The following is a 20,316-nucleotide window of genomic DNA, read 5'->3' on the forward strand; positions in this document are numbered from 1 at the left end:
TTTTAGGCTGATGTCGTTTAGCCAAGGCATTTTTGTTTCAAAATCTTCTGTGAACATCAATATCTATGTAGCAGAGGTAAACAAGTTCCAGGTAATGTGCCACTGAAAAAACTGCCTACTGGTGCCACTCAGCTATATAAACTTTGTTTCCAACAATTTGCAAGAGATCTCTGTTGCCACTCCAAGCGGCAGCATTTGTTCTCTTACACCCTGGAAGAATCCTAAAGGTCCACCAGAAAAGAGGGTGTCATTGCTCTGTAGTAATGGTGAAGTGCTTGAAGGAAGGAAGGATGGAAATAAACACTCAGGAAATTGAGTTTTATTTATCCCACAGAAACAAAATCTCAGGGATCTGTATTCACCATTGACTTATGTAGACAAATCAACTAGATAACATAGTTATCAGTAATCACTCTGATTACTCTTTAAGATAATTTTACTGGCAGATCTATTTCAGTTGGGGGATTTGAAGACTAAGAAAAGTTTCTCCTTGGTAATAAAAGTGATGTCTATATTTAGATGATAATCTGTTTTACTTGTGTGCCAGCAATTTTTTTTTACAGTATGGAATAAATTTTAAGTATCAGAGTCAGTATCACAAGCTAGAGTTCAATGTTCTAACAGTCAGTTAACCAACCTTCCTTCCTTCCTTCCTTCCTTCCTTCCTTCCTTCCTTCCTTCCTTCCTTCCTTCCTTCCTTCCTTCCTTCCTTCCGCCACTTCCTTCCGCCACTTCCTTCCGCCACTTCCTTCCGCCACTTCCTTCCACCACTTCCTTCCACCACTTCCTTCCTTCCTTCCGCCACTTCCTTCCGCCACTTCCTTCCGCCACTTCCTTCCGCCACTTCCTTCCTTCCTTCCGCCACTTCCTTCCGCCACTTCCTTCCGCCACTTCCTTCCGCCACTTCCGCCACTTCCTTCCTTCCTTCCTTCGCTTCCCTACATAACCCCTCAATTACTGGAAACAATAATACTAGAAATAGTTAATGCAAAAATTATATATTTTTTTTACCATCATCATCATCATTCTCATTAAAAGGGAAATTGACACCTAAAAGTGCATCTGCACACTGGTATATTGACATATTGGTATATATTGACAAATTACACCAAAGAGCTTCAGAGGGTCAAACACTTGGGTAGTCAGGGTTTATCCATTCAGATTCATGGGTGTTACTCAAATTCCCCATAATAAATCTGATTTTGGGCTATTAATATCAACACAAGTAACAAATTATTTTGAAAATTTTATGAAGAATTTAAAATAAATTGTCATAGTATAGCTAAACTAAAAATGTTGCACATAGATACTTCTCTCGACACTTAGTAAAATAAAAAAAAAAGGGAGAGAGAGAAAAATAATAGATAGTTAAGTTGTTGCATTTCCTTTTCTCTAGTGGGACATATTTGAACTTGTATACAGAATGTATCAATCCTCATATGTCCCAGAAAGTAGCAAACAAAACAAACAAAACCTGGGTCATCTTAGATAAAACACAGTTTTATTTATTGAAAATTTTGAAGAGATATATATTTTTTCATGGTGGGACAAACAACTGAAGCTGTAACACCAAAACACATGTAATTTCATTAATCAAATCTTTATGTCTGTCTTACAAAATATACAACAATCTGTTTTAACTGTTAACATGGAAAATTAATATTTAAAAAGAAATATTAAATGTCCTTGAAAGCCATATTAAAAATATTTTCTCATTTATAAGTTGAAAGTGATAGCCACAAAGGTGTTCATTTGTTTGTATGTTGTTGAGATGTTTCTGTGTTTAAACTGATGTACATTATAATTTTTTTCAGGATCAAAAAAAAAGTGGAAGTCTAAGCAAGCAACTGATATATATCAATTGAAAATATAATTCAGATAAATAGCATTTTATTATATGAAAAATTACTTTTTTAGTATATGTCTTCCTTTCAATAATGTAATAAGCACAAAATCATATTCACCTCCATATATGTGGAATTGCAGTAACGAAAACCATGCTTTGGATATAAAATGAAGATAAAACCACACCAATTTCCTTATGCTTTAAATGTCAATTAAAATGTCTCTATTGCAGAATTATGTCAGTAAACTGCTAGTTTTGCCAATTTTCATCTGTATTTCCTTCACTTGCTTTTTTTTTTTTTTTTTTTTTTTGATCCAGTTAGCTAAATGAAGGCAGAGAGACAGGAAAGGTGTCAATTTTCATTATAGGTTTGTCTACATGAGGATATTGTCAGCACAGCAAGGTTGTTCAGGAATGAAGGGAAAGAAGTGAAACTGTCTAACTAGAAAAACTATGCCAACCTCACCTCCACATAATATGAAGCTCAGAAGTCATTGTGACTTAGATTTTAGAGATTGAAGCATCCCAAACTCATTCTAAATGAATCAGAAAAATCTTTGTACCCATTTTCCATTTTCAGAAGTTATAAATAATATTTTAAAAAAAATCTTTCTAGATTAGTACCTTCAAAGGTTCCTAGAGTCAGGCCTAAGTTTTCAAGAACAGAAAAGAAACTCATGTAAAATTCTAGTTCCTGAGAAGAGCTAAACACCAGATCAGTATTTAATCAATAAAATAAATAAATAAATAAAATTAGCATGTATTCCTCTCTGTTTTATTTTAAACAGTGGTTTATCAATATACATAATCTTTTCAGTATATTGTAAAATTAAGAATGCATTTTCTAGCTATAGTTCCTTTCACTTTGCTAAAATTCACACATAAACACAAAGTAAAGGCATTCAAATTTTTAATCCTTTAGACAACTACAAATTTTCTTTAAACATAGTAAACATTACAGAAATATACTGGAGAAACCCAACAGGTGTGAAAGGAAATGGCAAACTCCTTATTCCTATTCTATCAGAAGGACTGAGGGTTTTTTTGGCTAATTTTGAAAACAGAAAAAAAAATTATTCGGTGACTCAAATCCTCACAAACCTGAATCCTTTGATTTTTAGCTTATATCAAACTTGATTTCTTTGTTGTTTATGATAACTTCTGAGTCAAAATCTGTATCCAGCCTTTATGAATGCAGGTCAGAGAGTGCAATACAATCCCTGGATGTCTTAAGCATATTTTTGATGACATAAAGCTTGAGGTGCAAAAGTGACATCAGGTTACAGAGAGCAGGACTGCAATGTCTCAAGAAAACATTCGTTAGGGGAAGATTTTCTTCTGTCAGAATGGCAGTGTAGAATGTCACCAACCAAAGGAGCCTGTGATCAGACAGCAACTCTTCTTGCAGTGCTTTACACTGCAGCCCCACCTGAAAAATGAAAATTGAACATTGAGTATTTCCACTGTGGGTGTTTGCCAGCTTTTCTGAGGCTGATCTAGGCCACCCTGGCTGGTTTCTACACACTGAGCCACAATTGCCAGGCACCTCTGTGCTGGCAGAGACAATTGTTTGTCAAGTTCCCATCAACTTCACCACTAAATTAGTGGAAAAATCATTGGGCCTTACCGCGTGGTTTGAAACAGAGTTTCTTATTCTTGTAAGCAGTGTAGGCTGCTATGGATCCAACAATCAGTATCACAAAAGCAGAAATTACAGGAGATGTAACTCCAGCAATTAAACCTGAATCTGTGGAAAAAGAAAGAGAAGGGGGTTTTTCAGAGGCATTTAAATGGTTTAAGTGTATTGTCTATTAAAGTGTGCCTTTACCAAATTATGAAAATAGTTTGGTGAAACTATAGAATTAGGCAGATGAATAAAAAATTGTGTTATATTGCAGCTGATGTGAAAATTATGTCTTAAAGCCTAATTTATTATATCTGCTACTTTGTAAGGCTATAATTGTTTTAGTATTTCATAACGATCAGAAATCAATTCCAGAAGAATATAAATTATTTACTATACCTGTGTTCGCTCCATGATTGAAATGATGCTCCTGATCTCCTGGAATAGAGGGTGAAGCTTCATCAAAGAAATGTTTGTCATCCTGTTTTGAGAACTAAGTCTTTACTCAGCAAAGCATGATGTACAAAGTGCAAAAGGAGTGGCCCAACAACACTACAATAGAGGAACTCCCTTTCCACTCCCCACTGATGGCTGTGCTGGCCAGAGGAATAACTGCTCATCCTCTTGAAACTTCCTTTTTGGGGAAGAATGTTATAATGGAATAGAAGAACCACCTGTAACAGGCTACATCAAGCTGATTTCACAGGGAGGACAGAATACTCTATCTCTTCTCTACTCCCAGACAATCAGCTCATTTATTAGTAGTTTACATCAAGATCTTAGTCTTGGTCCATATATTTCAGCATACCTCTTGTTTTTGGACTTTTCTTGCTAAATTCAAAGGGATAAAACCTGCGGGCTTTTGACATCTAAAAAATGTTTTGGAATATGTTTCAAGTTCTAGCTTCAGGCTTAAACCCATGTTTTTTCATGAAGGATAACTAACCTAAATAAAAACAGGCCAGTGTGGCCCTATACCTCCAGAGACAGATTACCACAAAAACAAAACCAACCAGCTCCAATTTACAGGTGTTAGGAACATGTTAGAAAGGAAATAGGCAAATGTTACCTGGTGGTAAAGGCTTTCCGCCAATCAGATCTGAGTCATCAAAACCTCCTGCAAGATAAAGATTCCAGTTTCAAAATTATATACAATGGTAACCCCTTCACTTGTCCACTCCTTTTGTAGTGTTCTAGGGAGAGGTGAGGGACCTTTGAAATCCCAGCCTGGACATGGTGGATGGGTAATATGTCTTACACTGAACAGTCACCTACCAAAATTCACCTGAAAGCTGAAGTACTGACACAGAATACATAGACACATTGGTGTCCATGTATTCTGTGTCTGTTTTGGGCACTTGTGGGATATGTGGGCTTGGGCTCCCAGTAACACAAATCCTTGTACAATATGGGCATCTTGAGTGCCAGCGACCCCTGAAGCAGAGAATCAGTGAATCCTTTCCAGGAAGGACTCCAGAAGGACCTGTGCACAGCTCACCACTACAGCCATACCCAAAGTAAGTACAGGTACAGGGAGAAAGCCAGAACAGATATACCACATTTACTTTATTTAAGGAAGTGTCTGGAACCAAACTCAAAAGCAATACAGGCTGCCCAGCCCTATCTGGTGTATGCCCCAGGGCCATCTCAGATGCACATCTCAAATTGATTTGAGCACAGGTTTATCCCTGCCCTGTGGCTAGATGTCAAATTTGAGCCTTTGCATAGTTCAGTGTATACACACCCAAAATGAAAACATTAACTAGATTAAATGTTAGTCTCGTGCCACTTAATACGCAGTGTCCACATTTTGAACAAACAGAAAAACTTTATAGTATCAACACTAACATTCAGAAAGAAGCTTTCTCACCCCTGGGTCAGAAACAGTGACTACAAAAGGAAGACATGGGAAAAGGATGATAAATGCTATTACTAGAGAAATAAGAGAATAAAGTATTCAAAATGTCTACTCTGAACAGCTGATAGCACTACATTTCTTGTGAGCAAGTAGCCTTACCAGAATTGCCATAGCTTCCTGGGCGTGGTGGAAGAGGTGGGTATAAAGGTTTTCTTGAGATGTCACCTATTGATAATTAATATTGTTAGATGATTGAACAGGCAAAACTGGGAACTTTAAATAAAAGCATTTTATACCTATTTCTAATTTGCCATCCCATGAATTAATAAAAGGGCTTTTTCAGTAGTTAAGAAGATTTAAGCACTATATCAACAAATAGCTAGCTATAAAAATTGATTTGGAAGTGAATAGGGAATATTTTCGAAAGAAGAGAAGAATTCAAAAAAAACATTGAGGGAAAATATTTTACATATATCTGGCAAGTACTAGTATTGATTAAAGCTGACAGCTGGGGGGCACAATGTGTCAGTCACTCTGGGTGTCAGTGGTGCAGTTATTCAGAGCCAACAGAGAAGCTGTGTTCTAGGCTGGGCAGGAAGCAGCAGGTTATCTCATTGCCATCAACAGGTTTTAATAAGGCCTGCAGATTAGTTTCATCTAGCAGATGCTGAATTTATCTAATGTATAATGAATTTTCTGCTCTTGAACAGTGCAAAATGATCTCAGACTTCAGCTTTGCTGTTGTTTAGAACTTTGTGCTAACATTTAACTTTAATTTTTTTTTGCCAAAGCATTAGAAAGAGATGCATTGGATAGAGCAGGAGATCTGATCCTTAAAAGGAGTTTCCAAACTGCATATACAATGCTGAAGGGCTCATCCAGGTCAAAGCCTGCCAAATTTAATATCTAGGCTTGCTGCTCTGTGTGTATAGAGCCGGTTTTCTCTTGCCACTCTTTACTCAACCAATTCAACCAGGTATTCAACTATTCTTAAAAATGCCAGACAGTGCATTTTTCTCGGCATAAATCAAAATTAGGTCACAGAAATAAATAGCAATTTCCCTCCCCCTCTTTAAATCTTTCACCTTCTAACCATGCCAGATGCCCTTTTTTATGTTTTCTTCTTGCCTAGCTGCTAAATACAATTCTTCTGTTTCTGAACACCATTTAGGTTCTGATCCAGAAAATTATTTAGGTATATGCTTAATCTCAAGTGAGTTTAACAGCCTACAGATTTTACGTAGAGTCATAAAGCTTTGCTGAATCTGACTTTTCCCAATAAATTATATTCAGCAGAGGAAGGACTTGCTCTGTTCTGGCTCTGTGTAATGAACTAAGACTCACTGTGGCACAAAAGCAGAAAACCACCAATTCCACATTTAATTTCTATCATGATGCTGCACTTAGTCTTCTCAAAGCATAGAAGACACACTGTGTAGCACAGCTGGTGAAAACATGTCTTCAGAAATACTGATAATGAGATACATAACTTAAACCTTATTATACCATGTATGAAGATCAATTAAGAACCTGAACTGAAAATGGAACAAAGAAATAAAACCAATAGAAATACAATTTTCCATCCTTGGAATGAAAAGATTTGATTTAGTTAAGATACTTAAGCTATTAATTAATACTTTAGCCAACACATTTAACCTATCTTCTCATAACAGTACTCAATAAAAGCTTGCAGGAATGGAAGAATTATTACAGGGAAAAATAAATGAAAATATAAATATGGGAATTATTAACAAAATTAGATCCGGTTTTGTTAAATCTGGACTAATATATCATTCATAAAAAGGCATGAAGTGCCACAGGGGAAATTAGAAATGGAAAAAAACATAAACAACATCAAAGACTGTCAAAGTTTCTAAGACTGAAACGTGAGCAAACCACTGCATCTGATTCAGAGGTTCTGTGCAATTTTTCTTTTGTGTGGCTGTGATTAAAGTGGAATTTTAGGCTTTGATTGAATACTAATTGCATTTTGAGTAACTGCAGTATTCAAGAACCTTTCTAGAGTACTTCTCATCGTTGGTATATCTCTAAACACACTAAATGAAATTTGGTGTACAAATTCCAAGCCTCAAGGATTTCATATGTCTGCACAGCTCAGTACAGTACTGTACTCAGAATACTTCTGAGGTCAGGTCTGGGTGTTATGGGAATATCTGGAAGTCAACAGCATGTTACAACAGTTTGACTGCTTCAAGCTTAAGCTGTATTCATCAGTGCTCATCTCTGAAATAGGCTCATTTTTGGTCGCTGAAGAAACTACAGCCATCACCTTCTTCAAGCTTGAGTCAGAGGACTCCACCCTGAGCCATCCCAGCTGAATGGGTGATGTTTGCTCTCCCCAGCAATGCCTGGGGTGCTCTGCCATGGTACAGCAAGCCCCAGCTAACTTCAGTTCATGCAAGGCAGGGCATATGGAGGCTCTCAAAGGTTGCTGGTGACCAGGTGCTGTCCCCACTCTGTGTGACAGCCTCAGGCAGAAGGGCTGCATGTACATGAGCTGTAATAACTCTCATGACCATTGCACCTCCTGCAGTACTGAAATATCTTTTTACAATTTAGGCAGAGTTCAGGAAAAGACTATGGAAGAAAAAAATCCCCTTGTATTCAAGGAAACAAGGGAGTACTCACCCCCACCAAGAGCATCTCCTAAATGCAGATCGTTGTCTAAAAATGAATAGGAGGAAGATGTAGAAAAGTGAGTTACACACAATTCTTGAGGGAAATGTAATATTATTTTCATTAAAATGTGTACAACTACATGCTTGACAAGCACTTTTTCAAGTCAGTGCCACAAATTCAAATAACTTATCACACTTTTCTTGAAAACTCTTATAGTAACATTTTCCCACACACTAATTGACAAATAGCACAGTATTTTCTACTCAAAATACAAAGTTATTTTTCCAGTTTTAAATGATGTCAAAATAAATCTTACAGCTGAATCAAGATCAATACCTCTTTAATATACCTGCAAATACAAAAATAAAATTAGCTATGTTATAATATGTAACTGCACTAATTTTTAAAATATACTTAATTATTAACATTTATGTCTGTGGTTAAATTTTGTATATGTATGTTTGGCTTAAATGTAATTTATTGAACTAGGAAAACTGAATATCCATTTTGAGAGCAAATACTGGGGAGCAATAAACCTACTTGGGGAGATATTGAATCAAATATCCATGTAAGGGTCATGATGACCCCTTGCTTCAGGCAATCATATGCATCTGTCTGAGGTTGAGAGACAGTCTGTTTTTATTTGCCTGAGCCATTAAGGTTTTTAGATAGAATTAAATGTCTGTATGCAAAAGTTTCCCAGTAAATCACCAGGCTGTGACCATTGCCCAGCACCATACACGTGTCTCGCTGTACCTGGGATGGAATCTTCCCGTGCAATAAACAATGTGTCCATGAGCTGTAGATGCATAAAGAGGAACTCTGTTTCTAACATGCAGGTGTGGATATGAGTGAGTGGGTGGTATTTTAAGGTGTGTATGGAATGATGGTGAGCTCTGAAAGAAATACATTAGATGGATGTTTTAACTCCAAGAATCCCTTTCTTGATGCTTATACGCGTGGAGTGGTACAATGAGTCAGAACAAAGGGGATAGCAAAACCTATCAAAATTTTTGTAACAGTGTTTGTTGCCACAGACAATTAGATAGACTCTCAATTTAACATTTTTTTTTAAATTATAGATGTGTCAGAATTCCTGAAACACAGGAAAATCACCATGCAGAAATCTGTTTTCTTCTGTTCTTTATACCTAGGAGGACTGGAAAGCTGCTTTTGCACAGTATCTAGTCTCATTTGAGTAACAACTCAGAAATGCTTTGATGTCACCAGGAAATCTGGCAGGAAAATAAATAAATTCATAATACATGACTTGTTTTGTACTTGTTAGGTGTAGGTCCTCCCTGTGTCTGCTTGGCAGAGAGTTGCATTTCAAAAATACCATTACCTGTCAAATGTTAAATTTGTAAGAAGCAATAAATTGAATACTGGATTCAATTTATTATTGACATGAATTCAGGTAAAATGCAAGTTGTGCTCTGAAGGGTTAATGAAGAGATTTGTTGCAGAAATGCTAAGGTTGATATGAATTAAATAAAAATGGAAATGTGTGTGTCTGTCAGGACCAAAAATAACAGCAAAATGTTAAAACAACAGACTAAAGTTCACTGTTCCTAGCAGTAAAACTGAGGAATTGTTGTTTCTGTCAAAACTAGCAGGCCTGTGCTTTGATGACAGCACAGATGACTTGTCAGCAGAGGAAAAGCAGAAAGGCATTCTAACACCAAAGATTGCAGCATATCACTACTTTTCTGATCATCCACGCAGAAAATAAGTCTGTGCACACAGCCTGTGAACTCCAAACAAGTGAAAAAAAATATAGTGGGCATTACTTGGTCAGGCAGCAACCTGACCAAGGGTTCAGAGGCACTGGAGTGAGAAATATTATGAGGCAAAGGACCTCTCTATAATACCTGATTATTGCTAAAGGATATAAAAGATCTGTGGATTCTGCTTGTCATTTCTGATCAAGAAGAAGCACAGAGACAGGATAAGAGCTCAGTAGCTGGCAAGCTTTGTCTCATGTTGCCCACAATGCTCACCAGGCCACCTAAGCACACACATCTTGGTGCTCATGAGCAGGTGGATGTGAGGGCATGGCTGAATTAAACAAAATGCAGGAACAATGTCAGTGGGTAAATGTCAACTTACAAATTGAGATTTTGTAAATAAGCATTACCTTCCACTAACAGTTGTGATGAATTTTGCTACACTAGGGAGGTGCCTACAGGAGAGCTTTAACTCAGGCAGAGGTGCATGGGATACCAGAGGACACTGGCTGTAATTGGCCTCAGCTGTGTAGGGGGATAGACTATAAGAAAATAAAGATAGTGTAGAAAGTAATCTTACCCCTAAGGAGTTACAGCTGGGCCAATTATCAAAGATTAGGAACAGGCCTGACTTTACAGGCCACAGCTGTAACCAATGAGAAGAAGAGTGCTATAAAAGAGTGGGGTGGCTAGTTGAGCCCTGTCTTTGTTCTGACTCTTTTCCAATTCTGTTATCAAGCATCATGAATAAATATACAAAAAATAAAGATAATAAGGAAAAAAAGTAGAGAAACAGCCAATTTTAGCAACAGCTACCCATTGTTATACTCCCCAGGGATTCAGAACCATCTAGAAAAGGGTGAAGAAGGGCTTTAGGAAATAAAATACTCTCACATGCTTGATTGTCTCACTGGAAGCAGTAAAGACATGTAACTGGTAATTGTAAAAAGAGCACTTCTTTGACTTTAAGAAGACAGCTGTTAATCACACATTATCTCAGCTAAAGCACAGCAGCAAATATGATAAAGAGCCTCACGTGAAAGTTTCCTACATGTACAAAATCAGTTTTATGACCCATTATTTATTACTCACTGTACACAGGTCTTGTCGGTCTTCTGATCACTGTGGGTTTCCTGGTGATGCTGTCATCTGTTGGACACAATGACATGCCAATGACATGTTTTTTGTTGGTTTGTTTTAAATAAGATTTTCATTTCATGATAGACACATTGAAACCTAGCATTCTTCAGTTCTGTGTATCTTTAACAGAAGTAGTAGCCACTTCATATTCCATTCCTCAAGGAAAATGACGTAAGATTTACTATTAGATGTAAATGCCATAGTAAAATAAGGATAGAAAATTTACATACCAGGGTGATCAAGGGCATCAGCTAAATCAAAATCATCTTGACCTGGAAGGAATGTGACAGAAGACACAAAGTCAGCAGGCAGGTTTCCATCACCTCCACACTTGAGGGCTCAGTACAGAAGCAGAACACCAGTAAGAGGCAAAAGAAACACCCATCCAAGTTGTTAGCTGTCATTCCTACACAGCTGAATGACCTGAATTCCTGAATGACTGTGAGAGATGGGCTCATTTAATCCAAGGAAGTTATTTGTTCAGGTAGGCCAAAGAGAAGCTGCTCTCTCCTGTTATCATATTCAGCTGCTGTACAAACAGCCCTTTGAAGAACACAGGTCGCCAGCTAGAGGGCACAGGACTATTGCCAGGAGACAGCTGAAAGCAGCATTCAGCATAGTACCTGTGATACAAAATCATTAGGTGAGAATTTTTAATATCTTCATTAATATATAACATATATAACTTTATATATGTTATATATATAAATATATAATATATAATATATATTACATATATAATATATAAATGTATAATATATATGTATGTATATATGCATTTTTATATGTATATATAATATACATATCATATATAAATATATATTATATATCTTCATTAATATATAAGATATATATTAATATTTTTTAATATCTTCATTATTATTTTCCTGTCTTAGCTTAGCAAGCAGCTTTACTGTAAACCCTGCATTGTGATCAGTTGCAACACAAATCAAATTTTTTTTAAATTATCACTGTAACATGGGCCATAAGTAAAATATATTAAGATGTGTTTATCTAACTTATTTTCCTCTGTAAATGAAAAAAGCTGAAAAGGGAAAAACAATTTCTTCCTGTTCTCTGTTAGTTGAACACAATATCTTTGAATGCCACAGCAGAGTAATTAGCATCTGTACTTTTGAAGCTAGCAAGCAAAGAAAACTAGGAAATATTTTAAATGTATAAACTGAAATAGATTACTTTGAACTGAAAACACACAATTATTCATGTGAGTTTTGCTTTTAACTTTGCAATCTGCCACTTTCCTTGTAATGTACAGGCTTCATGAAGCACATGCTTGGTGAACATGTATCCATTGGTTTTCATCCAGGGTGGTGCATCATCCTTGTGTTTGCATTCCAAGCATAAGATCAGCCTACACAAACCCACAAGAAGTCATGACATGCTATGACTTCCCTAAACAGAAATGCATTACTGAGCTCCATCGAGTAAGCCTCAAGCTGCTCTTGATCTGCATATGTTTATTATCCCTTCTAAAAGGCTTAACACCTAACTGTTCATTAAGGAGTTTTTCTTGGCATGTCTTGAACACTTCACAGCAAGAAAGGCATCCCTGTTCAAGTGAAGAAACTGAGGAAGAGAGAGGCTGCCAGAGGTTTGTCAGCACAGCAGTGCTCAGGGTTCAGCTCAGCTTCTTCATCTTGACAGGTCCTGTACATCTTCATGGCTTTCTTCTCATTAATCACTGTTCCTGAATAATAGCTCTTGTCTGTGTCAAAGAGCTTCCAGAAAGATTAATTATCAGTGGTGAAACACTGTGTGATCCTCAAATAATAGTCAGTGCAGGAATATAAGGTGGAAATGTTTTGATTCCCACGAGGATTTCAATGTAAGTCTTTGGACTTAATTATAGACGGGGTCTGATGGAAGAGATAAAACAAGGCTGGAATGCAAAGTAGGAATGGCTTCTAAAGCAAAACTGTCCCAATAAAATATGAAGAAGAATATGTTTGGTAAGTAAAAACATGTAACAGCATAAGACTTTCCCAGTAATGCCAGCAGAGTGGTAGGTTATCTCTTTACTATTTGATTTGTTCTTGGAGTGCTGCCTCATCTGGCCACCTCTTCCTCCTCTGCCTTGGCCCCTCAGACAACATTGCCAAGTTGAATAACTTTTGGATTGGGTCTTCAGATGGATAATATTCATGGAATCATAGAACCATAGAGTTGTTTGTGTTGGAAAGAACCTTAAAGACCATCTGTTTCCCACTCTCACTGCCATGGGCAGGGACACCTCCACCAGACCAGATTGTTCACTGACATATTCAACCCTGAACACTTCTGAAGGTGGGGTATGCACAACTTCTCTGGACAACATGTTCCTGTGCCTCACCACATTCACAGTAAAAAACAAGTCTTCCTCATATCTAATTTAAAACTACTCTTTAAATTTAAAGCCATTATTAGCGCCATAATCTAAGACTCTGACAGATTTTTAAATACAAATCCATTAAATACATAAATCTATGAAATAAACAAGCTGCTTCATCAGAAGATATTTTCTGTTTGAGCCCTGAGTACCACCAGCCCTTACTGGCCCTGAGCTTCTTTCCAAGGGCTGTCACCCCAGCCATGGAACCCTTTGATCTTGATGCAGACACGCTATGCACAGGCAGACATCCCGGCATTGACTTACATGGTCAAATTATATTTTTCTGAAGCATTTCTTCAGTGCCAGCAGTACAAGCAACATAAGCTTGACAGTCCTTTGATTTTGACCTCTGGCAAAATCCTCATTTTTGATCAGCATCCTGAGTATTGGAGGAGGCTGTCTGACCCAAACCCCATTGCCTCAGGGTACCATAATCAATGGCTAAAACCTTTTCTTGTTGGAGTGAGTTATCAGGAATAATTTTGTAATCATAATCAGAATAAGAGTCAGGAGAAATAATTTTGTAATAACAAAGCTGGCCAAACCAGCTTCTTTTTACAGGTCATGACAAGCAGGAATTAACAATATGGAAAGCAACTACTGAGGTCCTAATGCTGTAAAGAGAATGTGACAAAATAATTTTGTGAAGGAAAACTGTGGAAAACTTTCAGGTAGAATATTTCTTTGAAGTTAGGGAAAAAAAATAGAAGGTGGCATCTAATCAGATTATGAAATTCAAGCACGATGAAGCAGATGCTTTCAATTGCATGAGAACTAAAGCAACAGACTGAAACATTTACTGACACCTGCCCTTCTTCTGGACAATACCAACACTTCCCTCTCCTATTGTTATGTCTGTTCTCTTATGGAAATGGTGTGAAAAGACAAAAGGTGCTGTTTTGAGACTTCAAGTGAGAAATAGAAGAAAGCTATAGAAATTCTAAGAGAAAAAAGAGGACTGAAAATCTTCAAAAATCATTCAGATTGATGTTTTAAAAAAATTATTTCTAATTATTAACCAAACAATAAAAAGAAAAGGACATCAGCACAGAATGGCTGCCTGAGAGTAAGACAGGAGTCCACAGTGAAATCTCTTTGACTATGTAAACATAAATCTTGGCAGATGGGCAGTTGGATGAGGACATCTGTGCAGTATGGTAAATTATACTGCAATAAACCTAAACACTGCTTGGATTTCAATTCCAGCTTCCTCTGATAATAACATCAAAAAATGACCACAAGGAGTAAGATTCTGTGAAGCAGAATTTTAAATGTTAATTACCATTTCTGAGACTGTACCTAGACATTTTTAAGAGCCTAATTTAAGGAGGATAGTTGGTTAAATAGCTGAGCAGCTCACACTTTATACATACCATGGTCAGTCTAAAAACAAAACCACATTAGAGTCTCAGAAAATATTTAGCTCAATAGGAGCTGCAGTCACTTCAGAGAACTCTGAAGATAAATGACAAAAGAAATCAATTAGTGAAACTCTCCACAGAAAAAACAGACCGAAATAAATTAATTTTCCATATATTTTTTTATAAGCTTCCATAATAGAAAGACTTGGAAATATACTGATGATAACAAGAATGAAAGAAATTTTAGTGAGGCAGAAAGAGCTTTGTTCCACTGTGTTTTTTTATTTGGTTGGGAGTTTTGTGTTTGTTGCTGTTGTCTTTGTTGTTTGTTTTAATCTGGATAAAGTTGTGAAGAGATTTAGCTGTGCAGGTGGTATTATCTCAGAGTTATCTCTGCTATTGCTGCTTTTTTGGCTAGTATGCTATTTCTTGGCATTACTTCTAACCTTTCTTCTGGGAGTATCCCTGTTTTGACAAAGAAATAAAATTACTGTAATAATGTTTTTTGTGGGTGGTCCTCAATGACTTATAACAGAGAATTTCAGAAAATGCTTGCAAACTCATGTCCTCAGGCACATCTGCATTTAGTGTTCACAAATTTTGAATATTAGTTTTCTGAAAATGTGACCCAAATATCCAGTCACTAAAATGCAGACAGTAGCATTTTTGTCTATGGTTTAATTTGTTATTTAAATGTTGAGTGGATTCACCACCCTTTAACCATGTATCTGTTTGATCACAAGGGTCTGAGGTCCCACAGCTTTTGAGTTGAATTCATGAGGAACAAGGCTGGATTCTGCAGGTGAGCGTTACCAGTTTGTCATGACAACACAGCCAAGTTTTCTGACAAAAGGCAACCACGACATCTCTGCAATTTTCAATCTCCAATTGAACACAGCTTGTGGCACTTAAAATGACGCAGATTTAAATAAGGCAGAAATGAATAATTCTAAGTGAGGATCAGGTTATGCGATAAATGAAATGAACTTCTCAGATTTTTAATGTGCACAGTCTAGTATTAAAAAGGAAGCTAAAATCCATGAGAAAATGTGTTTGAATGTGTTTGTATATGTTCCTGGACACACAACTAAACTGCATTTATGTGCATTGTGTTAGATTAATAATTTTTTCATTAAGATGATTAAATTAATTGGTTTTTGATGCATTGCTAGTAGTCATAGGTTTGGGATGAGTTTATGTGTGTGACAAATAAATTAGAAGCAACTAATTTCTAATTTTGAGAAAGGGAGAATAAGTTGATTTTACAGTATTTAAAGACTTGAACAAGTATGATTTCTTCAGTGTAATTAAATAGGAATTGTTCTGTGAATACAATGTGCTTAAAACATTATGAAGCAGAAAGAGACTGAGAAAGAAGTCTGTGACTTAAAAATGAGAACAAAAATTTTATAAAAGGGAACAATATGTTACCAAAATCACTCATGAAACTCATTTTATGGCTTTTTTCTAGCTGAAATTGTAGGCAATTCTTTGCACAGACCATTTCTCATTATAATAAAATCAAGAAACCTATTTACTCCATAATGAGAAAATAGTACGTATTTTCCCATGCATGGAACTTCGAACATACCCATGTACTGGTCCAACTTTGTTCAGGAAGCAATTATGTTTGTTTAAAGGAAATTAGTCATTTCTGGGAGAACACACAGGTTTATGCCCCAGAGTGGGCACTCTGGACAAAATCTCAATGAGCAGGTACTATTTCTTTCATGTCATAGCCCCATGATCCATATTTCCTGATGATGTTACAGTAGCTTGTTTTTCCTTCAAGGACCTTTAGTTTCATAAACAAGGATTGCCATTACAACCCCTTGATGCTGGGGTGGAAAATGAGTATGCCTTAAAATCTATAATTAAGATCCAAGACCCAGCATATAGACCACAACATATGGACCTGATTATTGGCTTCTTATTTTTTGCTAGGCCATTTCTGGTTTTAGTTTAAATGCAGAGGAAATGAAAAGGACTCTTTTGCTTATTCATACAAGAACACATTTAAATAATTACCAGCAACTAAGATGCACTAATAAAGTAGGAGTGGCAGTATTGCTTTAGCTCTGTGCAACATCGTCTCACCAAACACAAACAAAAACCTTTTAGATCTATTACATTTGCCTTTCTGTTCAAAGATAACTGATGTTTTTATGCTCTGTTATGCCCTGCATACATAAAATAAAACAGATATGATTTTCTGTATTTTGCTAGAGATTAAGAGAAGAAGAGATGGTGTGTGCTGTAAAATTGCAGGCAAAGCAAAAGAATTGAGGTCTCCCATGAAGGACAACATACGTGTTCCTGTGCACCTTACTCAGACTTTCAGCTTTGTGTCCTGAGGCAGAAGAGCTTAGCCCACAGTGTGGGCTCTTCATCCAAAGCCTGTCTCTGTCACTACAGGTTCATGAAGCCACTAGCCATTTGGTCTGAGAGTCTCAGGCTTAATGATGGTCACATTACATGAGAACTGTACTCAAGCAAGAGACCTGTATGAGCATTCTTACTGAAATCCTTAATGTGGCACAGACAACAGCTGGGTTGGGCTCTCAGAGTGACCACTTGCTGCCTAAGCACCAGCTGGCTAATCCCCACTTTCTCCAGTGAGTAGTTTGGAGACAACAGAGTGGATGGAATATAGGTGGTCAGAGGGATGCCAGGCTTTGCTGTTTCTCTTGCTCTCAGAATGTGTTTTAATGTTCCCCTTCCCACTTTCACACCAGGTACATTGGTAAAATGCATGCAAAAGAGCTCTTGACCTTCAACAGCCCCTGGTTCATTCACCACTGGTGTAATTAGACCAGAGATGTAAGGAAGGACTTCAACTTGTCTGCTAATCTTAGTGCCTACTTAATGCCTTTGCATTCACTTTTTTTCTGTAACATTGTTGTCCTTTGAAAATATATTGCTGTGATTTAACTTTAGCATGAATTCTTAACAAATTAAAAATCTATTGATAACAGGCAATGCTTATTCAATGTAAGTGGGACTGTTATATTTTCATAATTCATCCAAGCCAATTCTTTCAGCTGGGGATGGTGTGTTTGCCTTCAGGTAAATCTGACTACAGGTAAGATTTAAGTATCTTTAGTATTTTCCTATAATGTAGGTCAGATTTAAGTATTTTTAGTATTTTCCCATAATGTTTATAGATATCAGCCTGTGGAAAGGGAGACTCTAATCAAAACAAATTGAATCTATCTCCTCCTACTATGAGGCAAAAATGCCGTAGAAAGGTCTATTTATACTGATTTCTAATCTTGAAAGAATTCTGACATTTATTTGTTTTTTATTACCCGCAATGAGACGGAAAGGGTTTGACAATTGATGGTGCAACTAAGTTAATAATACATACTCAGGCAGGTTGGTCACTGCTGCCAGGCTTGCAGCATTGCAGCAATGTTTGAAAAGTGAACCTGAGAAGCTGCACCAGTTGTTTTCTCTTCCCAAGCTCTGATGTTGCAACAGTTCTGCCCTTGTTAGTGTCTCAACCAGCTCAGGTATGGGGATTTTTCAAACTGCAATTCCACCCTTAGCTGATAGCACTGATGTGCCTGCGGATTATTGCAGTCCAGGTCTTGGGAGTGAAATAGTTTTGGCAGCCAGCAGAAGAGAATTTGTTGCCTGCTGAATCGGTTAGTGTTTCAGCACGTCCACAGGGACCTCACACAGAACAGTGAGGGCTGCTGATACATGGAGCAGTATAAGAAAAAACAGGACTGTGTTTGTAATCTCTCCTGTCTTTTAACTCCAGTGAAAACTACATTATTCACAGCTCTAAGTCACACAGGGTCTCAAATTCAAACTGGTCTACAATTTTCTCCCCATAAAGGGCACAGTTGATTAAGTGAGACTACAACTGATTAACTGAGACTACAACTGAGTCAAAAGCTTTGTCAGCCTTAGCTGAACAGAGGTCCTTGGTTTACTGACTAGCAAATGCTGTTCCCTTTACCTGTGTAGCTTTCAATACCTGATGGAGTAAATGTAATCCATCTCAGACATATCAGTCTTTGCACTGTCTTTGTCACTGGCTAAACATGTGATCCATCAGTCAACCTTAAAGACCATGGATATATGGATTATATCTACTCTGGGAGCCTGAGGAGCATTCTGAGCAGTCAGGTTTGAGTGGAATCTCAGTTGCCTTCCAGGTCCATAAAGGGGAGAGGCCCCAGGTTGCGCAGCTTCCCCACTGCAGGAGTGCACACAGGTTTGTGGCCCAGGTGGGACATATGTTTCAAAGTTTCATGATCTCAGTTACAGGGGAGCAGCCTGAATTGTGTCTGAGCCCTTAAATGGGCAGTGTACACACAGCCAAACCTGAATTACCAGAGATCAGCCAAGCTGTAGGAACTCATGAGGGATATTCCCATGAAATTCAGTGAAAGAAGTTTATTTCATTTAGATTGGGCTAAAAGCCTCACAATTAGTTGTTGAAGCTCAAATACATAGGAGTCTTCATGTAACCTACCTAAGTCTGGAAATTCCAAAATCTAGAATGTAGCTAAAAATCGAATACTGCAATGAGCATATATGTTTCTGAACTGTATCAGATTTCACTTTCCTTGTGCAATATGGTTCTTGGCTCTGTTATGCTTCTGTCAAGATATGTCCATAAAGGTAGTCTAGCTAAGTAACTCAAGTTAATTGAACATAAAGGAAATGCTGGATGGTAAGAGGGTAATGATGTCATCTGGTCTGGCTGTGGTTTTCCAGTAGTTTATAGATGCTATCACAGAGGATTACAATTTAGAAGAGAATTAAGCTGCCTATAAAAGGCTGAATCATGCCATAGACATTCCCTTCATAAGTACTTAGACCAGCTTTTTACCAATGCGGCCAAGCATTTCTCACATCACGTCTTGTTTTGGACTGAGAGGAGGTTCTTGTAAATATCCCTGAAACATGGTGAATACTTTGATGATAAAATTCAGTGGCTGTTGCCACAGACTTAAAATAATTAAGTTTGCTTAATTAAAGTGGATTAAATAGTTTCCAGAGTCATAAGACTGTGCCCAAAGCCCTCAGCAACTTTCAGCAGTGACTTCTCCCCCAAAGCAGAGCCTGAACTGGCTCTAAATTAATGCATGTATAATGAAGAATGATTAGGCTAACTACCCTTGTAATTAAAATAGCAGAGTATATGCAAATTGGCTTGCTCATGCTCAGGTTGTCTGAAGAGAACTATTCAACATATGACAGCTACAGAACAAGAAAGTCTGCATGCCAAGAGGTGAGAGACTGCATGAATCATCACTGCTCACAACACAACATGCAGGCCAGCCCAGTCTCTACTCTGCTCTTTCTATGCCACGCTAATTGCTGAAGACCTCTAAATAATTCCTCATTTGTTAAAATCAAACTATTAAACTAAATTAAGACAAGGTGTTTTTCATTGCCCACCACTGCAAGATCTCCTAGGGACTTCATTTAAATCAGGGGAGGTGGGAGGATCAGCAGCAACTGCTGTTCTGGAACTAGTGATTAATGATGTATTTGTGATTAATGAACTAGTGATTAATGAATGATTCCTGCAGCCAACACTGTACAAAAAGTTTCTGCAGTATTGCTAATATACAAAAAAGAAAAGGTTACACCACATGGCAGATGCACACAAAGATAATTCTATTTGGTTTTACCTCAACAAAAGTTTTAAAGAATATTTTGCTGAAAGAAATTATGTTTGAATATGGTAAAGTGACTCAGTATGAAAAGG

At 37.2% G+C, this 20,316-nt stretch overlaps 1 protein-coding gene across 1 annotated transcript; it reads right to left on the reverse strand.

Annotated features, from left to right (window-relative positions):
• Positions 1-2,706: 2,706 nt before the first annotated feature.
• LOC102068452 (Xg glycoprotein (Xg blood group)) lies at positions 2,707-13,480 on the reverse strand. Its single transcript, XM_074536203.1, has 9 exons — positions 13,387-13,480; positions 11,066-11,107; positions 10,788-10,844; positions 7,978-8,013; positions 5,488-5,553; positions 4,540-4,587; positions 3,870-3,908; positions 3,474-3,593; positions 2,707-2,714 (listed from the first exon to the last, which is right to left on the reverse strand). Exons 1-9 carry the CDS (start codon positions 13,478-13,480, stop codon positions 2,707-2,709), a joined length of 510 nt encoding a protein of 169 aa, XP_074392304.1.
• Between the last annotated feature and the right edge of the window lie 6,836 nt (positions 13,481-20,316).

This window comes from Zonotrichia albicollis, chromosome 2, assembly GCF_047830755.1.
Source record: "Zonotrichia albicollis isolate bZonAlb1 chromosome 2, bZonAlb1.hap1, whole genome shotgun sequence".
Classification (NCBI taxonomy): Eukaryota; Metazoa; Chordata; class Aves; order Passeriformes; family Passerellidae; genus Zonotrichia; species Zonotrichia albicollis.

What these genes read in the sequence shown, in the direction of transcription:
- LOC102068452 (XM_074536203.1), bottom strand. Translation starts at nt 13,480, where the DNA reads ATGCCGGGATGTCTGCCTGTGCATAGCGTGTCTGCATCAAGATCAAAG. An exon ending in ACCGACAAGACCTGTGTACA is followed by an intron (nt 8,014 to 10,787) that starts GTGAGTAATAAA and finishes ATTCATTTTTAG; the next exon opens with ACAACGATCTGCATTTAGGA. An exon ending in CGGAAAGCCTTTACCACCAG is followed by an intron (nt 3,909 to 4,539) that starts GTAACATTTGCC and finishes CCTCTATTCCAG; the next exon opens with GAGATCAGGAGCATCATTTC.